Genomic DNA, 15,943 nt, shown 5'->3' with positions numbered 1-15,943 from the left:
AAGTGGTGTAAAAATTTTTGCTCTGATTTTATAGTAGAGTGAGAAAATGGTGTTTGGACAAAAATTTGCTTTCTCGCTGGTGGTTTTTTTCACATGCGCAATTTTTGTATTGATTTTTTGTTTTTTCTGAATTTTTATCTGATTTTTTTTCAAAATGGTTTTCCGAGAATTTTTTATCTGATTTTTTTTCTAAATGGTTTTTCTAAATGGTTTTTCTAAATGGTTTTTTTAAATGGTTTTTCTAAATGGTTAAAACATCTTAAATTTTATTTTGTTGTAAGATGTTTTAACACATATTTCATGACTTGATCTTTCAAACCGGGATAAACAGGTAAGGCCCTGTGGTCAATAAGTTTCGTTAGAGGCACAAAGCCGGCCTTAATAGTCCTTGAAGTGCTTAGGGTGGCGAAGATACTAGGAATGGGTTAATTCAAGGTTAAAAAGTAATTTTCGGAAGTTTTTGAGCACAAAATGGTGTAATTTCGCACGTTTTTTGGTCATTTTTTGAGTTTTTTGTTTGATAAGTTTCGAATTAATGTCCGTCAAAATTGATAGAAGACTTTTGCAAGACAATTTTTTCCGGTTATTTTATGAGCTTTATGTTTTGGTAGTGCAAACAGGATAGTTGCTAGGGGCATCGGATTGGTTTTGATCATTCAGTATCACGAATTTTTGCAATACCCTTGATAACTTTTATTTTTTTCAATACTTCTGAATTTTCCTGTTTCACTGGATAGTCTTTTGAGACAATGAAGTGGTTCTGAAGATGAAAATATTACACTTTAAGCAACATTTCATTAAATTCGGCAGTTGTCTTCAAGTTTCTTTGGCTTTTTCTACTAAAGTTATCAATCTTTACCGCACAATGAATTTTTTTTACGCTTGCGGATGGGTCATTGTACAGATTCTGGGGACAAAAAAGTAGTTTTTAGCTTTTTTTCGCAAAATTTTAATTGCATTTCTCATTTTTATGTGCTTGTCATCTTTCTCATTTTTTTTCTATCTATTTTGGTCAATAAATCTGTTTCAAGACTCAGGATAATGGGTATATTTGAATGGATCAACATTGGCCTTCAGTTTAAATGCTGCAAAAGTTTCAACATTGATTATATTATTGCTTAGTTTGTTTGCTTATTTTAGCTTCTCATCTTCTGAGATTGTCTTTCTTTTTGGCTGGAATTTTCAATTGGTCTGCTGATCAGGTAAATTGTTTCTAAGTTTTCCATTCAAGTCTCTGTGTGGTATTTCAGGACTCGTCCTGCTATTTTCAAGATCCGTTCACACGTTTTTTTGAATGTGAAGTCATATTGGAGTGATGATTTGATCACGCCGATAGGAAGTCGAGCGAAATAGCGATTGGTATAAAAAGGTGTAAAAATCTTTTGCTCTGACTTTATTATAGAGTGAGAAAATGGTATTTGGACAAAAATTTGTTTTCTCGCTGTTTTTTGTTCACATGCGCAATTTTGGCCTTGATTGTTTTGTTTTTTTTTCAATTTTTTGTATCTGATTTTTTTCTAAATTGTTTTCCGAGCCCAATCATTGCATATTCTGAGTATAATTTTTCAAGTGAGTCAATAAAATTTCTTTGAACCGTATGTCAGGTCTTGGCCCGCTATGTTTTTAATTCAAAGAATTTGAGTTGTATTGGGGCGCTGTCTTTTTTTAACATCTGTTCTTATATTTTCATGATTTTCAGGTGCTCTGTCTTTCTTCAATACAAGAGTTGCATTGTATTGGTGCAACGTATTTTTTGTAAGATGTTTTAACATATTCTTCATGACTTGATCTTTCAAACCGGGATAAACAGGTAAGGCCCTGTGGTCATTAAATTTCGTTAGAGGCACAAAGCCGGCCTGTGTAGTCCCTGAAGTGCTTAGGGTGGCGCAGATACTAGGAATGGGTTAATTCAAGATTAAAATGTTATTTTTTGAATTTTTCGAGCACAAATGGTGTAATTTCGCACGTTTTTTTTGTCATTTTTCGAGTTTTTTGTTTGATCAGTTTCGAATTAATGTCCGTCAAAGTTGATAGAGGACTTTTGCAAGACATAGTTTTTTTTCGGTCATTTTATGAGCTATATGTTTTGGTACTGCAAACAGAAACGGGAAACATGATGCTAATTTTTGCAAGTTTTGTCGAACTTTTTTTTACCTCAAGGGCCATAAACCTCCTCTAGGGTTTGATATTAGTCTTCTGCAAAGATTTTAGTGTCAATAGACTGGTCTTCAACATTTTCATGTTACAAAAATAGGCATTTTTTTTGTTTTTTCTCGCTTGTTTTTTTTGTTCACATGCGCTCTTTTAGCATTGATTTTTATTGTTTTTTCGATTTTTTTTTGGATCTGATTGTTTTTTCTAAATGGTTTTCCGAGCCCAAACATTGCATTTTCTGAATCTAGTTTTTCAATTTAGTCAATAGAAATTCTTTGAACCGTATGTCAGGACTTGTCCTGCTATGTTTTTACAATTCAAATAATGTGATTTGTATTGGGTCGCTGTCTTTTTTTAAAGATCTGTTCACATATTTTCATGATTTTTGAAGTCAAATTGGAGTAGTGTTTATGACCATGCCTAAACAGGAAGTGGAGCTAAAAAGCAAGCGGTTTTTGAGGCCTGAAATTTTTTGCTCTAATTTTCAAGTAGGTTGAGAAAACAGTGTTTGAACAAAAATTCGCGTTCTCGCTAGTGGTTTTTTTTGTTCACATGCGGCCATTTCACTTTGATTTTTACGGTTTTGTCGACTTTTTGGATCGGTTTTCTAAACGGTTTTCCCAATCCTTTCATAGCTCATCCTAGTTTTTTGTTTGAACCAAATTTCCATACCTCACTAGTGGTTTTTTTGTTCTCATGTGGCATTTTGACATTGATTTTGTTTTTTTTTTAATTTTTTGATCTGATTTTTCAAAAACGGTTTTCCCATTTCACTCATAGTCCGTTCTAGGTCTAGTTTTTTGTTCAATCAATGAAAATCCTTTGAATTGTATGTCAGGACTTGACCTGCTATGTTTTTTTCATTTCGTCGGACAAAAATTTGTTTCGCTTTACCTCGTTTTGCCGCTGTTTCGACATTTTACGAGACATTTTTTGACGTCACTAGACTAGTTTTACTCTTTTCTCATTCCGTTAAAAGTTAAAAGTGTTTTTAGACAGTAGTTGCTCAGCAAAGCCATTATTCAAAATGAACAGTCAGTATCAAAAAACGAAATCAGAAATAGAAAAGTTAAACCCATGAAGCCCATTTTTAGATGCCCGTTTTGTTCTCATAAGCTGAAGTTACCGCCCCTAATGCTTATTCGTATTGATACTAGGCCCTGTATCCTCTAACTGAGAAACATTAATATGTTCAACTACGAAATGATATCAAAAAAGTTTGCTCTTCAAAAATAGTTTTGTACAAAAATTATTTTTTTCCATTGTTTTGTGTTATATAATTCCCCAATTCTGGTTATGGGAATCAATGGTGGCTATTTTCCGGCAATCTAATCTACCGGGTATGTTATTTGATTAGCTGCAGAATTTGTTGAAACTATGGTGGAAATTTTATCATGATTTATTTCTGAATAGAAAATATAAGTTTTACGTCCTTCCTCTTAGTTACTACTTAGTTTCTTTTTAGAGCCGTCCTGGAGGTCAAAAGGATAGTGAGTATACTTTTGCTGCATTAGTAATAATTTGAACTTTTTAACTTTGTCAAATTATTAATTTCTGTGTTTCAGTGATTACTGGCCCACCGAGTACTTGTAAGTAACAAGGTCTAATAATGGTTATGTTTAAAGTAATGAGACTTTTAAGTTTTACATTCAAATGCTAGTTCGTAAGTGTTAGCTTTGCAAGAAGCAAACTGTCCAAATGGTTAAAAAAGTTGGCGGACTTTATAATGCTGTCTATAGATGATTCGATTTTCCTCGATTTTATGAACCGAAATAGGGCGAATGAGGAAGATTTTGTGGGACTATGATTCGGTTGTGTCCAATTAGGATTCGAATTGAAGCGTGCATATCAGACTTTTTGCGACTATGGCTCGTTGATGCCAGACTATGAGTAGAAATAGTGCGACCAAAAAGTTTGGTCCAGACCGTGTATTTATCGTCTGGGAGGGGTACCCCCAGACAAAAAATTGTCGAATCATATTTCGACCACCTCAACTCGGGTACCCGCACGTTACATTGTTATATATAAGCCTTCTATTATAGCAGATTCTCATTCAATAAATGGTAGCAGTTGTGATCGATGAAGGGGAGTCTCTAATTCTTTATCTAGATAGTTGGAAAAAGTTGAATAAAGTAGAATGAAATGGATGGCTAAGACTGCAGAGTTGTGGCTCTGCAAGAAAACCGATTCTCTTCTGAATGTGGCAGAAAAAGTCTTAAAGTTCAACATAGCCAATTAGGGATTTCCTTAGGCATTGAACAGGAATAAAGTCTTCGAAATGAAACATTGAAAAAAATTATTGTTTCATCTCTAAATAAAGCGTTAGTTCGGGCAAATTTTCAAACCATTGAACGCGTAAAGTTGACAGTTTCATATGTAAAAAAAACTATGAGCTCAAATAGATTTTAAGCAATTACAATCCATTGAAATCGATTTTTGTAATACCTGAGACTTCCCATTCTCTGTTAGATATTGAAGTTGAAGTTGTAAAACTTTGCAAAAACTTAATTTTGTATAAATTCTGATCGAGTAATTCGATTTTCGATGATTAAATCAAATGTTCTAGTGAGTCCGGCTTTGCTGCTCTGTTCATTCTTTTACCCATGCAGGCTCTTGTAAAGAAATTTTAGTTCAAACTTCCAACATTTAGCAATATTCTTGATTGATATTTGCGTTCTATTATTAATATTAGTGAGGAGTGGTATTGGAACAATTACGATGTTTACTATTGGAACTGGGATCCCTTCAAGTCATTTAACGTACCCATTGAACCCTATGACTGGGTAGCTGTGTATGAACTAGCCAGAATGCCAGACTACAGTGACTTTGAACGATTTGCAACCTTCAATGAGTTTGAGCTGAACCATTTTGGAACGCAGGTAAGCATTATTGAGCTTATTGTTTAACAATTGCTTATTGCTTAAAGCAATTTTTTTATTATAGCAGAGGAAGTTTTTGGTACCCATTGACTTGTAGTGTTGTCAATCAATAAAGTAAATTTATCTCAATTTTGAATTATTAATTACTTGCTCTCTGTGACCATCTTTTTCCCGTAGTGTAAAATTTAAAAAACATAAGGGGTTGCCTTATGTACTAAATTGCTCGTGAGGAGCAGAGAATACACATATCTGTCTCGAGATATCGCCCCTAGATTATTCCCAGAATTTTGCCCCTAATGTTCAGTGTAGCTTTTTTTAAAAGAATTCCCGATTTCTACACTACTAGATGAGTTTCTCTTATAAGGGTTTTCAATAAATTGCATCTTTTCATTTCAGTACGAAGACTTCGTGGTCCAATGTACGTTCGATGGTCGCCTCTGTAAGTCGGGAGACTTTGAGAAGTTCCAGAACCCAAAGTACGGCAATTGTTTCACGTTCAACTCCATCTTGAACAAAGATAGAGACAATATCACTGGAGATTTCGAGAGGATCCGGACATCGTCCAGGACTGGCCAGCAGTATGGGTTGAAAGTGACTCTGTTTCTAGACTTCGATAACTATGTGGGGTCTCTCGCTCATGATGGAGGGGCACAGGTTTGAATTAATCAGAGTGGTATCAAAATGAAAATTAATTTGTGAAACTATCAGGACTAGCAGATGGAAACTATAGCTAGAAGAGGGTTATTTTGTGCCGCTGTGAAGAATTCTGGGACGCATTGGACGTTTTGTTTGCTGTTTAATTTAATAATCTCAATGATTTTTGTCTCCAGGGTATTCCAAGCTAAATGAACGCATCAAAATGCACCTCTGTTGTTGTTGATAAAGTAATTTTTCAATTGAAAAAGATGCTTCTTTGATTTCAGCTAATGGGTAACGAAACGGTTCATTTGACAACAGGTTCGGACTCAAATTCCGATGCGAACCCGTGATTAGTCTCACAATTTTATTGCAATAAAGTTAACGCCATACCTGAATTACTCAATTCTTGGGCAAAATTGTTTTACAATCTAGATCACTTGGGTAAAATTAACCTGGGTTATGTTCATTTCTATTATTAAATTGAGAAATTTTTGAGTCATATTAGTTGATTTCAGTAATCATTTGAATTCTAGGTTGTCATAGACCCAATGGACCAGTACCCAATCCCAGAAGCCTATGGTATAACTGTATCATCAGGAACTGTTGCCAAAATTGCCATCCGGAAAGAAATTGTTGAACGGCTTGGGGGAAGATTTGGACCTTGCGTGAACGAATTCCCAGATGAGCTGGACATTCCGGATGAGATCAGACAGCAATGGCCTTACAGTTCAAGAGTGTGTGATCTGTTTTGTCTACAGACGCTGTTGTGGGATCGATGTCACTGTGTGGATAATTTCATTGGTAAGTATCGATCCTGCTACTTTTGAAACTCAAGCCAATCTGTTTCCAAATTTTTGAAGGAGTTGAACACTTCTGCTCATCCTGATTGTCAAGCCAGAACCAAAAGATTTTATGAAGGCATGCTGCACGTTGTTGCTAAAAGAATTTGAACAGTAACTGAGGTCAAGGATTATTTTTCTTATAAAATTGTTTTCAGTTTTCTTAATTGATGCTACCATTTTTACGCGGATGAGGAATTATATATGCTCGTTGTAAGTTAGTCATCCGATTTTGAGTAATGAATATATCATCCGAATTCTGTGCGCTACTCCAAAAAGAATTTGAGAATTAGGATTTGCGTTTTCTATTTTTGGTCAATTTCATTATTAGATTTTGCTGTTGATTTGTTCATTTTCAGTCGATGACTCACTTTTTGCTAGACTTTTTTGCTCAAGAACAGTCAAAGTTGAGATAAGTTTTAATAATTCTGTCTCTTAATAATTGATTGATAAAATCCAAACTGTTCTGTGCACCAATTTTAATCTTAAAGATGTCTTGAGGCAAGATCACATAAAATTAAAGGTTTTAAAACTTAATAGAGCCAATAGTTCAATACGATGTTTCTGTATACGGGTCAGGGACAATCCCACCAATTAGTGGAATAAGCGAAATTATCAAACTTCTACTTAGACTAATTTTTCATCGGGAAAAAAATTTAGTGAATTTAGGAGAAAAAGGGGATACATAGGTTTTTACTTAGCAGCAGAGTTACGTGCTCAAATAAATACTCAACAAATCTGAGAGGGCGTCTGCACATTTCAGAAGACTTTCATATACAAAATTCCTGAGATCAAAAGTGAGAAGTTAATCAAAAACAAAGTTATTTTTGGTTAAAATCTCTTTCATAGTACTTCTATTGCAATCAGGATGCGGCGGGTCATAAAAATGCTTCCTGGTTGCGATGATCAAAAAAAAATTTGACCATCAGTTCTTACATAGTTGAAATTCAGGTGACAAGGATATAAAAAGATTGTTGTGCGAGTCAATCTCTTAGATAAAAAGTTTGCCTATTTCTCGATTTTTTTTGTGAAAAATTCAGAACCTTTTTAATTTTAATTTTCATTCTTCAAAAAGATAATTTTAAAAAGGCAACTGAATCTTCCAGAGTCACTTTTAGAGAATTTGTTTGTTTAAGTGATTTTTGAAGATGCTGAATGATTGCTGAAAACATTTTTTTTTATCCTTTTAAAAAGTTTCGAAATTTAGTTTCTCTCATTTTTAGTTAATAATTTTTAATAGTATTTCTTCATCTGAAATTGTTGAGTCAGATTTTATCTGGCTGCGTCAGTTACTGATGCAGCCTAAATTCAGAATTTAACTCAATTTAATTTCACCTATCATTTTCTTTACTTAAATGCCTAATATCTGGTTTTAATTCGTTCTAGAGGTTTTTTTCGAGGTCGCAACCGCTTAATTTCAGCACGCTTCAATTTTCAACAGTCATCATGCTTGATGATACGTTTTCAACGTTATTTGCAAATATTTGGGTATGGTCAGATTTTTTTTAAGACAAAAGATGTTCTTAGAAGACTTCAAAGCAATCGGCAACCATTCAGTGTTAACGATTTCTTAGGGTTCAAAGTTTTTCAACCTCGAATTATTTGTTTTTGTTTCATCTTCCAATGATTATACATCAAATGAGTGGGACATTGCTATAAAAACACTTGAAACGGATCTTCAACAAAATGGGTGATTATGGATGGCTTTCATGTGGCTTTGTTGCTTATAGTTGATTTTTTTTATTGTTGTTGGAGTAAAACACTCAGATCTTGGAATAGGAAAATTGGTTAAGATTTTACAACTTTTAAAGGCTTATCAAAATGATGACTGGTTTCTGAGGTTTTTTCTGAAAATATGTAGATCATGCAGAGCATCTCAGATGACATTGGTATATCAGGTTTTTTTTTTACCCAATTTTGAGCTGCAAAATATTTGTGAAGCCTTGTTTTTATTGTTATTACTAAATATTGTAATGCTTTTTAATAGCCGCGTCCTCAATTCCAGGCGGTGATTATAGCGCTCCTAATTTTTTACAATTCAAAGAATTTGAATTGTATTGGTGCGCTGTGTGTTTTTTTTAGGTGTGTTCACACATTTTTCAATGACGGGATAAACAGGTAAAACCCAGCGGGCATTAAGTTTCATTAGAGGCCCAATGGGCCAAGTGGGCTTTAGTAGTACTTCAAGTGCTTATAGTGCTGCAGCTGCTGGAATGGCCTTAATTTACGGTTAAAAGTTCATTTTTAGGAGTTTTTGGGCTCAATATGGAGCAATTTTTCATGTTTTTTGTGATTTTTTTGAGTTTTTTTATTAGTGTTAGGTTGAAGTTTTTAAAAGTTGATGAAGGCTTTTTGCGAGACAAAATTACTTGCTATGACCATTTTATGAGCTATATGTTTTGGTACTACAAACACAAACACGCAAAATGATACTGATTTTTGCAATTTTTTTCAGGTTTTTTGAAAATTTGTTGAGTTTTTTTAAGTTTTTTCAGCCCTAGGTGTCAAGAAGCCTCCTCTAGGGTTTTAGATAATAGATTTTGGCATAGTTTATAGTGGTAATCGAATGGTTTTCAACTTTTTGCCATCACGTATTTTTGCATTTTTTGACAAAACTTGCAATTATTTTTCCTTTTTAATATTTATTGTCATTATTCAGGTTGCTAGAGTCCCAGGGTCCAGAAAACCTAATCAGGGGTTGGGTAATAAGTTACTGAAAATTTTTTAGTTGCAATGGAATAGGTTTCAAATTTTGAATATCACAAATTATAGCAATTTTTTGACAAAACTCGCATTTTTTTCAGGTTTGAAAATTTTCGTCATTTTTTGAGTTTTTCCAGCTTCAAGGACCAAGCAATCTCCTCGAAAATTTAATAATAGGACACTGAATTTCTTCTAGTAACAATGGATTGCTTTCCAACGTTTCAATGCCTCGAATTTTAGCATTTTTTTAAATAAAAGCTGCAATTTTTTCAGGTTTCCTAAAGTGTTTGTCAATTTTTGATATTTGTCCATTCTCAAGTGCGAGAAGGCCTATTCCACGTTCTGATAAAAAAGTAACTGCATGGTTGCTAGTTTCAATAGATTTGTTTTCAACAATTTAACTTTTAGGTTTTCAGAAGCTTTTTGAAAAATTGGCTTTTTTCAAGTTTTTTCAACATTTGTTTTATTTAGTTTTTCTTGCCTCAGTAGCCAGGTAACCTCATCCAGGGTTTGATAGTATGTTATTAAATAGTTGCTAGGGGGCAATTGAACGGCTTTCAACATTTTTATAGACCGAATTTCTATTTTTGCCCGATCTTTGAGCCAATGAATTGTTTAAGGCTTTGAATTGGGTTAGTGCACAGCTTCTAGAGACACAGAAATGATTTTGAAGATATTGATATCACGATTTTCAGCAACATTTCATAATTTGCATTTCATTCCTTTTTTAAAAATTTTTTTTGGTCATTTTCGAGTTAATCGATCTTCAAGGGCCAATGAATTTTTTTCAGGTCTTGCAGATATAATATTGGACCAATTTCAGAAACAAAAATTTGTTTTGAACATATTTTTGAAATAAGTGTTTTTAAAGGAAAAAAATTTTTTGCCTTAAGTTTAAAAGCTTCAAGAGTTTTAGCAATGAGTATATTTTTGTTTAGTTTGTTTGATTGTTTTTGTTTCTCAATTTTTCGAGATGGTTTTGTGTTTTGGCTGGCATTGTTGTTCAATTGATCTGCTTGTCAGGAAGAGTACTTTTGAGTTTTTCATTCAATTCTTTGAATTGTATTTCAGGACTTGTCCTGCTATGTTTTTTTACTTCTTCTAACAGATTTTTGTTTCGTCTTACCCTGACTTCTTGGAATTGACTTTTTCAATGACTTACCTCACTCAAAAAAATGACTTCTGAACTCACTTATGGAACTTTAAATTTTATGAACATTTACTTATTAAAGGTCAATAGTGTGCATCTAAGTAGTGCCAAACATATATGCTCTAATTCTTGATTATTAGAGTCTTGAGTTTTTGATTTCGAATATTAATTTTGGGATGTTCTTCGTTTGTGCCCCCCAGTACGTTATGCGCCCCCCAGTTACAGAGCACGTGCCATTACATATTAAGTCATTATGTAAAAAATATTGCACGTGCATCTGAGGGGTGCAAATAATATGCGCCCACTAAGCTGGGGGGGCACAAACGGAAAAGATCCTAATTTTGAAATACCGTATTAGGGCTTTCTCCTTCTAGAGCTTACGTGTCTCATAAAAATGACAGTCCAAAGCTAACCTAAAGGGCTGGTGGTCGATCTGTCTATCTAATCTCTTTAGTTGTTTCAATTCATGGAAGGCCCCAAGCGTCTATGGCGGCTATTTTCCGGCAATCTACCGTCTATGTTTCAAAATTTTTTTAAGTTTTGGAACTAATGGATCAGAATTTGTCATATTATTCTGAAATTATATCAGAGTTTTCAGAAATTATATCAGAGGTTATGTCAGAGATTTTTTGGCTTCAAAATGTAGCAAGAGGAATCATTAAGAAGGTTTTGTGTTTACGATTATGAAAACGTGTTCAAATCTAAGTGACTTCTGAAAACGTAGTGAATATTTTGTTTGGGCAATCTCATTGAATTTTTAACAAGGAATCGTCTTCATAAATTCTTGAAAATATAAAGTTTTGATTCACCTCTAGATTGTAAAAAGCACTTATAATGTGGGTATACTTTATGTGAGCAGCTGACTGTTTGTAAAAAAAACTTTTGGGAGGACGGCAATACGGCAATAGTTCTACAATAGTGTTTTATCAGGTGACTTTTACGATGGCAACGACACGACTACTAACAAGATCTGTCAGGGGTGGGACAGGGAGGAGAGGGAGTGTGTGAGTGAAGTTCACAAACTGGTCAATGCGGGAGACCCATCTGTCGAGTGTCCATGTGCGCCCGAGTGTCGCAGTGAAGATTACCAGACTTCAGTGTCCGAGTCTGGATGGCCCACTATTCAGGGATCTGATTAATTGAAAAAGTATTCTAAATTGTTTGGACAGCGCAAATCGAACCAATACAGAAACACTTCTTTGACTGATCGACCGTTTCTGTCTTGTCTGTTTTTTCATGAGAATCCTTTACAGGGAAATTCAAGGAAACCCGATATTTTAAATATAGAAACCCGAAGATATAGAAACCCGAGAAATTTTTATAATTTTATTGTCAGTCTGGGCTATACCAGTTTTGGGCCGTTTACTTCATCTTGGGTGACCGAAATGAATCGATAATAGGTCTGTTGGGTCTGCCACCACTGCTTTGGAAGATTTCTGAAGGCTGTTTCTAGCTCATGGGCCATAAAGCTAATTGCGTTTCCTTGAGGTATTAGTATGGAGTCAGTTATCAAGAATCGTTTAAATACTGGCTATGTAGATTAGAAAAGTGTGTCTAATTTTTTGCTGGTAAAGAGATTTTCTGGTATCTGTAACTACGTATTTACAATACCTGCAAAATTTTAATGCTCAAAATTTAGATTAATTTTTTGACCAAGAGTTTAACTGTTAATTGATCTTTTGGCGGGTAACTTTGCAATAGGGCGTTACCTTTTGAATTGGTTTAAGAGTGCAGTAAGACTTGAAAAAAAGCACAAAAAATGACGAAGTTCTATGTGGCCTAACAAAAATAGTTATCATATCTTCTTTCATTCAGCTGAAAAAGGAGGTTAATGCGCAATCTCTTTTGACCACAGCTATTTTTCCTCATGTCGAGTATTATTTTACGGGATTTTTTTGTAACCAGGCCAAGTACTGGCTTTGAATCAATTTTTAGACGCCAATTAGGAGTAATTAATTTCTCTCGAACCAAGTAGCTATTATAGTCCTGTGGTCTTTTTAATGCCAGTTTTCGCTTGACGGATTTCTCGCCTGACCCTTTTAACTTATCGTCCTCAAAAACGGGAGAAACAGGTAAAGCACTGGGAGGGGGGATAAAGTGACTGGGCAGTTCTCTTAGAGCCTTACGCCTTACTAGTCTCTGAGCGTGCGATAAACCAAAATTGTTTTGAGGAGACAATTCCATGGTGTGTCAGTCTTGTATATTTGTTTTTGATCCCTTTTGACTAGCCGGGGGGATGGAATACTATGCGAGAGCTCGATATTAGTCAAAAAAGATTTTTGTAGCTAGCCAGTAGGCGGGTTTTGTTGGACATCAGGAGAATACCAATTAAAAATAGCCCCCTTTCCTTTCGCGTAGTACCCCCCCCCCCCCCAGCCCTACTCATCAAGACTCATGACTTCTGTGTTAACTCACGCAAAGCAATTAAAACAGTTAAAAAGCAAGTTAAAAGCTAAAACAGTTCAAAAAAGTGAATTAAAAACTTCAACTAATTGACGTTCGATATAGTTCACCTAATATAAGCACTATGATTTTATGTGAATTTTCACATTTTCTTATAAAAAGATTTGCAATAAAAAGATTTGAAAAAGGTACTGCGAATTTAGTTTTTTCCCTAAGCGTATTTTTTTTGGTTTTTGAGTGGTCAATTAGTTTCAAGTAGAGCCATAAGCAGTTTCTGTTGGCTTCTAACCGTTAATCTATCAATAAGCTACCTAGAATGACAAAACCATTTTCCGGATATTTTCGGCTAGCGCCCCCAGTCATATATAGTCAAAATTGTCCTGGTCAGAGAAAACAAAAAATTTTAACTATAAATAACTTCGTCTAAGAGACATTTTGAGCTTATTAGCACAGGTTTGAGAAGAAAGCCCACAGTAGGTAGTTAACTCAACAATTTTTTTGTTCGACTAGCGAAATAGTCACAAACAAGAGTTTAGGCACCCCCCAAAAATTAATATTGTGATCTCTTCTGAAACGGTTATTTATTTTCCTAAAAAAAGCGTTCCTGGTATAATACATCAACAACCATATATGTAACACTTTTCAAGAAAATTATAGTAGTAGATACCTTTACAAAGGTCGTAATTACTAAAAAATGCAATAAGAACATATTTTTGGTTGATGTTTACATTATATGCAGTGACTTACATTGTATGCAGTGACTTACATTGTATGCAGTGAGTTACATTATATGCGAAAGTTGTCTACAGGACTAATCAACCCTCGATTGGAATAGCAGAAAAATAAACTTAAAAAATACCTGCATATATGATATTAATTTAGATTTATTACATGTTTTCTAGACTTGATATGTTTTTGTTTCAAAAATTTTCAAAATGAGGATATTTATTCGGTACCGGCTTTTTTATTCTCTGATTTTTTCATTCTTTATTTACGCATCGTTGAGAAAAAAGAAACGTCAATTTTTAGCTCTTAGAGAATAATTTTGATTTTTAGTTTTGAGTACTAAATTTATTGCAGGTTGGAAGGAAAACTGTTCAAAAAATGAAAACAAGAACAGGAAAAGTTTTGTTGGGTGGGGGAGGGTTGAGGATACCAAATTATTGATTTGTTTTAAAACAATTGCTAGCAGAAAAGAGCCCATTTTCTTCTACCAAACCTACTTGAGCTGAAATTTATGAAACACTATTTAAAATAATAGTGCTAATAGTATTGGTAGATTAGCGCTGTACAGTAGGATAAATTTCTTCATTCTGATTGGCACTACTAGACTAATTTATGAAAAAGATAAAAACAAATCCCTGTATCAATAGTCTTTAAGTCATATGTTCATTTCATTGTTTTTATGAGGTGTATGTACTGCCTATAGTCAAATATGCGTTTCTTTTATGATGCGGCGTGGTAAACAACGTTGGAGCCCTTGAAGTATAATTTGAATCATTTCATTAGAATTTTATGGGACTCAGAAAGAACGATTAAATTGTCCTGGTCAGAGAAAACAAAAAATTTTAACTATAAATAACTTCGTTTTAGAGAAATTTTGAGCTTATTAGCATAGGTTTGAGAAGAAAGCCCACAGTAGGTGGTTAACTCAACAATTTTTTTGTTCGACTAGAGAAATAGTCACAAACAAGAGTAATCTGTGCATCCATCTAATCGTTCTATTAACTGAACGGGCTGTAAGTCTTAAATAGTTGAAATGGAAAGTTCTTCTGTATTATGCCCAAGAGCAAACCTGACTATGCAGTCCGCGTGAAGGAAAAAGACAGAAGAAATGGAAACAGTTTTTTTATCTATACTCGATGTTACATTCACAGTAGTGCTTCCTTATTATCAAAATATCACTAGTTTTTGTTTTTATTTCAATTAGGTGTGTTTCCTCATAATTGATTTTATTTTTTCCCTGTAGTAAAAAAAAATTGACTAGTGAAATATTTGTGAAAAGATGGAATTCTGCCCAAGTGTTTTTGAAAATCTAGATTGCAGCACTGAACTAGGCTTTCTAGAGGCCTTGTTGAAGCTCAAGCTTCAATATTTCGCAAGTTTCTTAATTTGACTTTTGCATGATTTGATTTCTAACTTTAGCGCTTATGTTTCCATGCTAATTTACCGCTGAAACCAAAGTTTGTGAATTTACTATTGTCAAATCGATCTTATAAGCAAGTTGGTCAACATTGGGGACCCCGAAACAACGAACTGCAATTAAAAACATCTGAGATAAAATTAAAATTGTAGACCTTAAAAAAAAATTGACGTAAAGACAGGGAGTACCTTTGAATTCTTTTCAATACCGAATATCTGTATTCACATAACTCAATGTTTTCTTTATTTTAGAACAATTTAGAACTGCAACTACAGCCCGCCAACGAATACGAAAAAAGAGAGAGGAAAAATTCAAAACTTACAAAAAAGAAGGAGAACAGAAAAAATACAGAAATAGCATAATCAAATACAAATTCCAAAAGAGAAGGAAAATAGTTTCGGAATATGAAAGTAAAGCATTGTTTGCCAGCAACTAATTTTTTATAGTTCTATCTTTCTAACAAAGAACTAAGTAACAAAAGTAAAAGGGTCTCAATCAGAAGTAACCTATATCTATATAAGCCTATTTTACCTATATATATATTTATATACCTAATATCATATTTATAAACAAAAAGACTTTGTCCACGCGTCTTTGTTATCATTGAAAAAGTTTTATTGTGCAAAAAGGCCTAAACAGCATCACAACTTATTGCAAAAAAAACCACCTCCTTTTTTTAGAAAGCAGTTTAATAGCTGTAGATGCGTGTACATCGTTCTTTGCTTTGAAGTAGATAGTGTTCAATCATATACACACACATAAAGAAAATAACAACACAATAAAATTTGTTTTTTATCGTAGATAGATATCGAAGTTTTGGAATTTTCAATCTCTTCAAAATGTAAAGCAAGAAAGAACACGGCAATTACAGTCAAACACTTTCTACTTCAGAGGGCACGTTAAACAGTAGACAAAGCTTCGGATTTAGGTTGTTCGTTGCAGAGAAGATTTAAACGTCAAGTAGTAACCCCACGTATCAAAAGTCGGCAAAAAATAATTTCTTTTGACAATAATTTTCCTTAAAAAAATTGAC

General features: G+C 33.9%; 1 protein-coding gene across 2 annotated transcripts in view; it reads left to right on the top strand.

Moving 5' to 3' along the window:
* LOC142343168 (uncharacterized) overlaps positions 1 to 15,245 on the top strand; it is a 46,152-nt gene extending 30,907 nt beyond the window's left edge. For both annotated transcript variants that reach the window (XM_075394869.1, XM_075394868.1), the window contains 7 exons: positions 3,620 to 3,644; positions 3,720 to 3,743; positions 4,847 to 5,033; positions 5,430 to 5,687; positions 6,206 to 6,473; positions 11,295 to 11,511; positions 15,162 to 15,245. In XM_075394869.1, coding sequence (XP_075250984.1) covers positions 3,620 to 3,644; positions 3,720 to 3,743; positions 4,847 to 5,033; positions 5,430 to 5,687; positions 6,206 to 6,473; positions 11,295 to 11,503 — 971 coding nt within the window. In that variant the 3' untranslated portion in view covers positions 11,504 to 11,511; positions 15,162 to 15,245. The remainder of the gene's footprint in view (positions 1 to 3,619; positions 3,645 to 3,719; positions 3,744 to 4,846; positions 5,034 to 5,429; positions 5,688 to 6,205; positions 6,474 to 11,294; positions 11,512 to 15,161) is intronic.
* The last annotated feature ends 698 nt before the right edge of the window (positions 15,246 to 15,943 follow it).

Source organism: Convolutriloba macropyga, chromosome 7 (genome assembly GCF_964194025.1).
Source record: "Convolutriloba macropyga chromosome 7, txConMacr16.3, whole genome shotgun sequence".
Classification (NCBI taxonomy): Eukaryota; Metazoa; Xenacoelomorpha; order Acoela; family Convolutidae; genus Convolutriloba; species Convolutriloba macropyga.
Note: the sequence above shows the minus strand (reverse complement) of the source record. Positions and strands in the feature narration are given on the sequence as shown.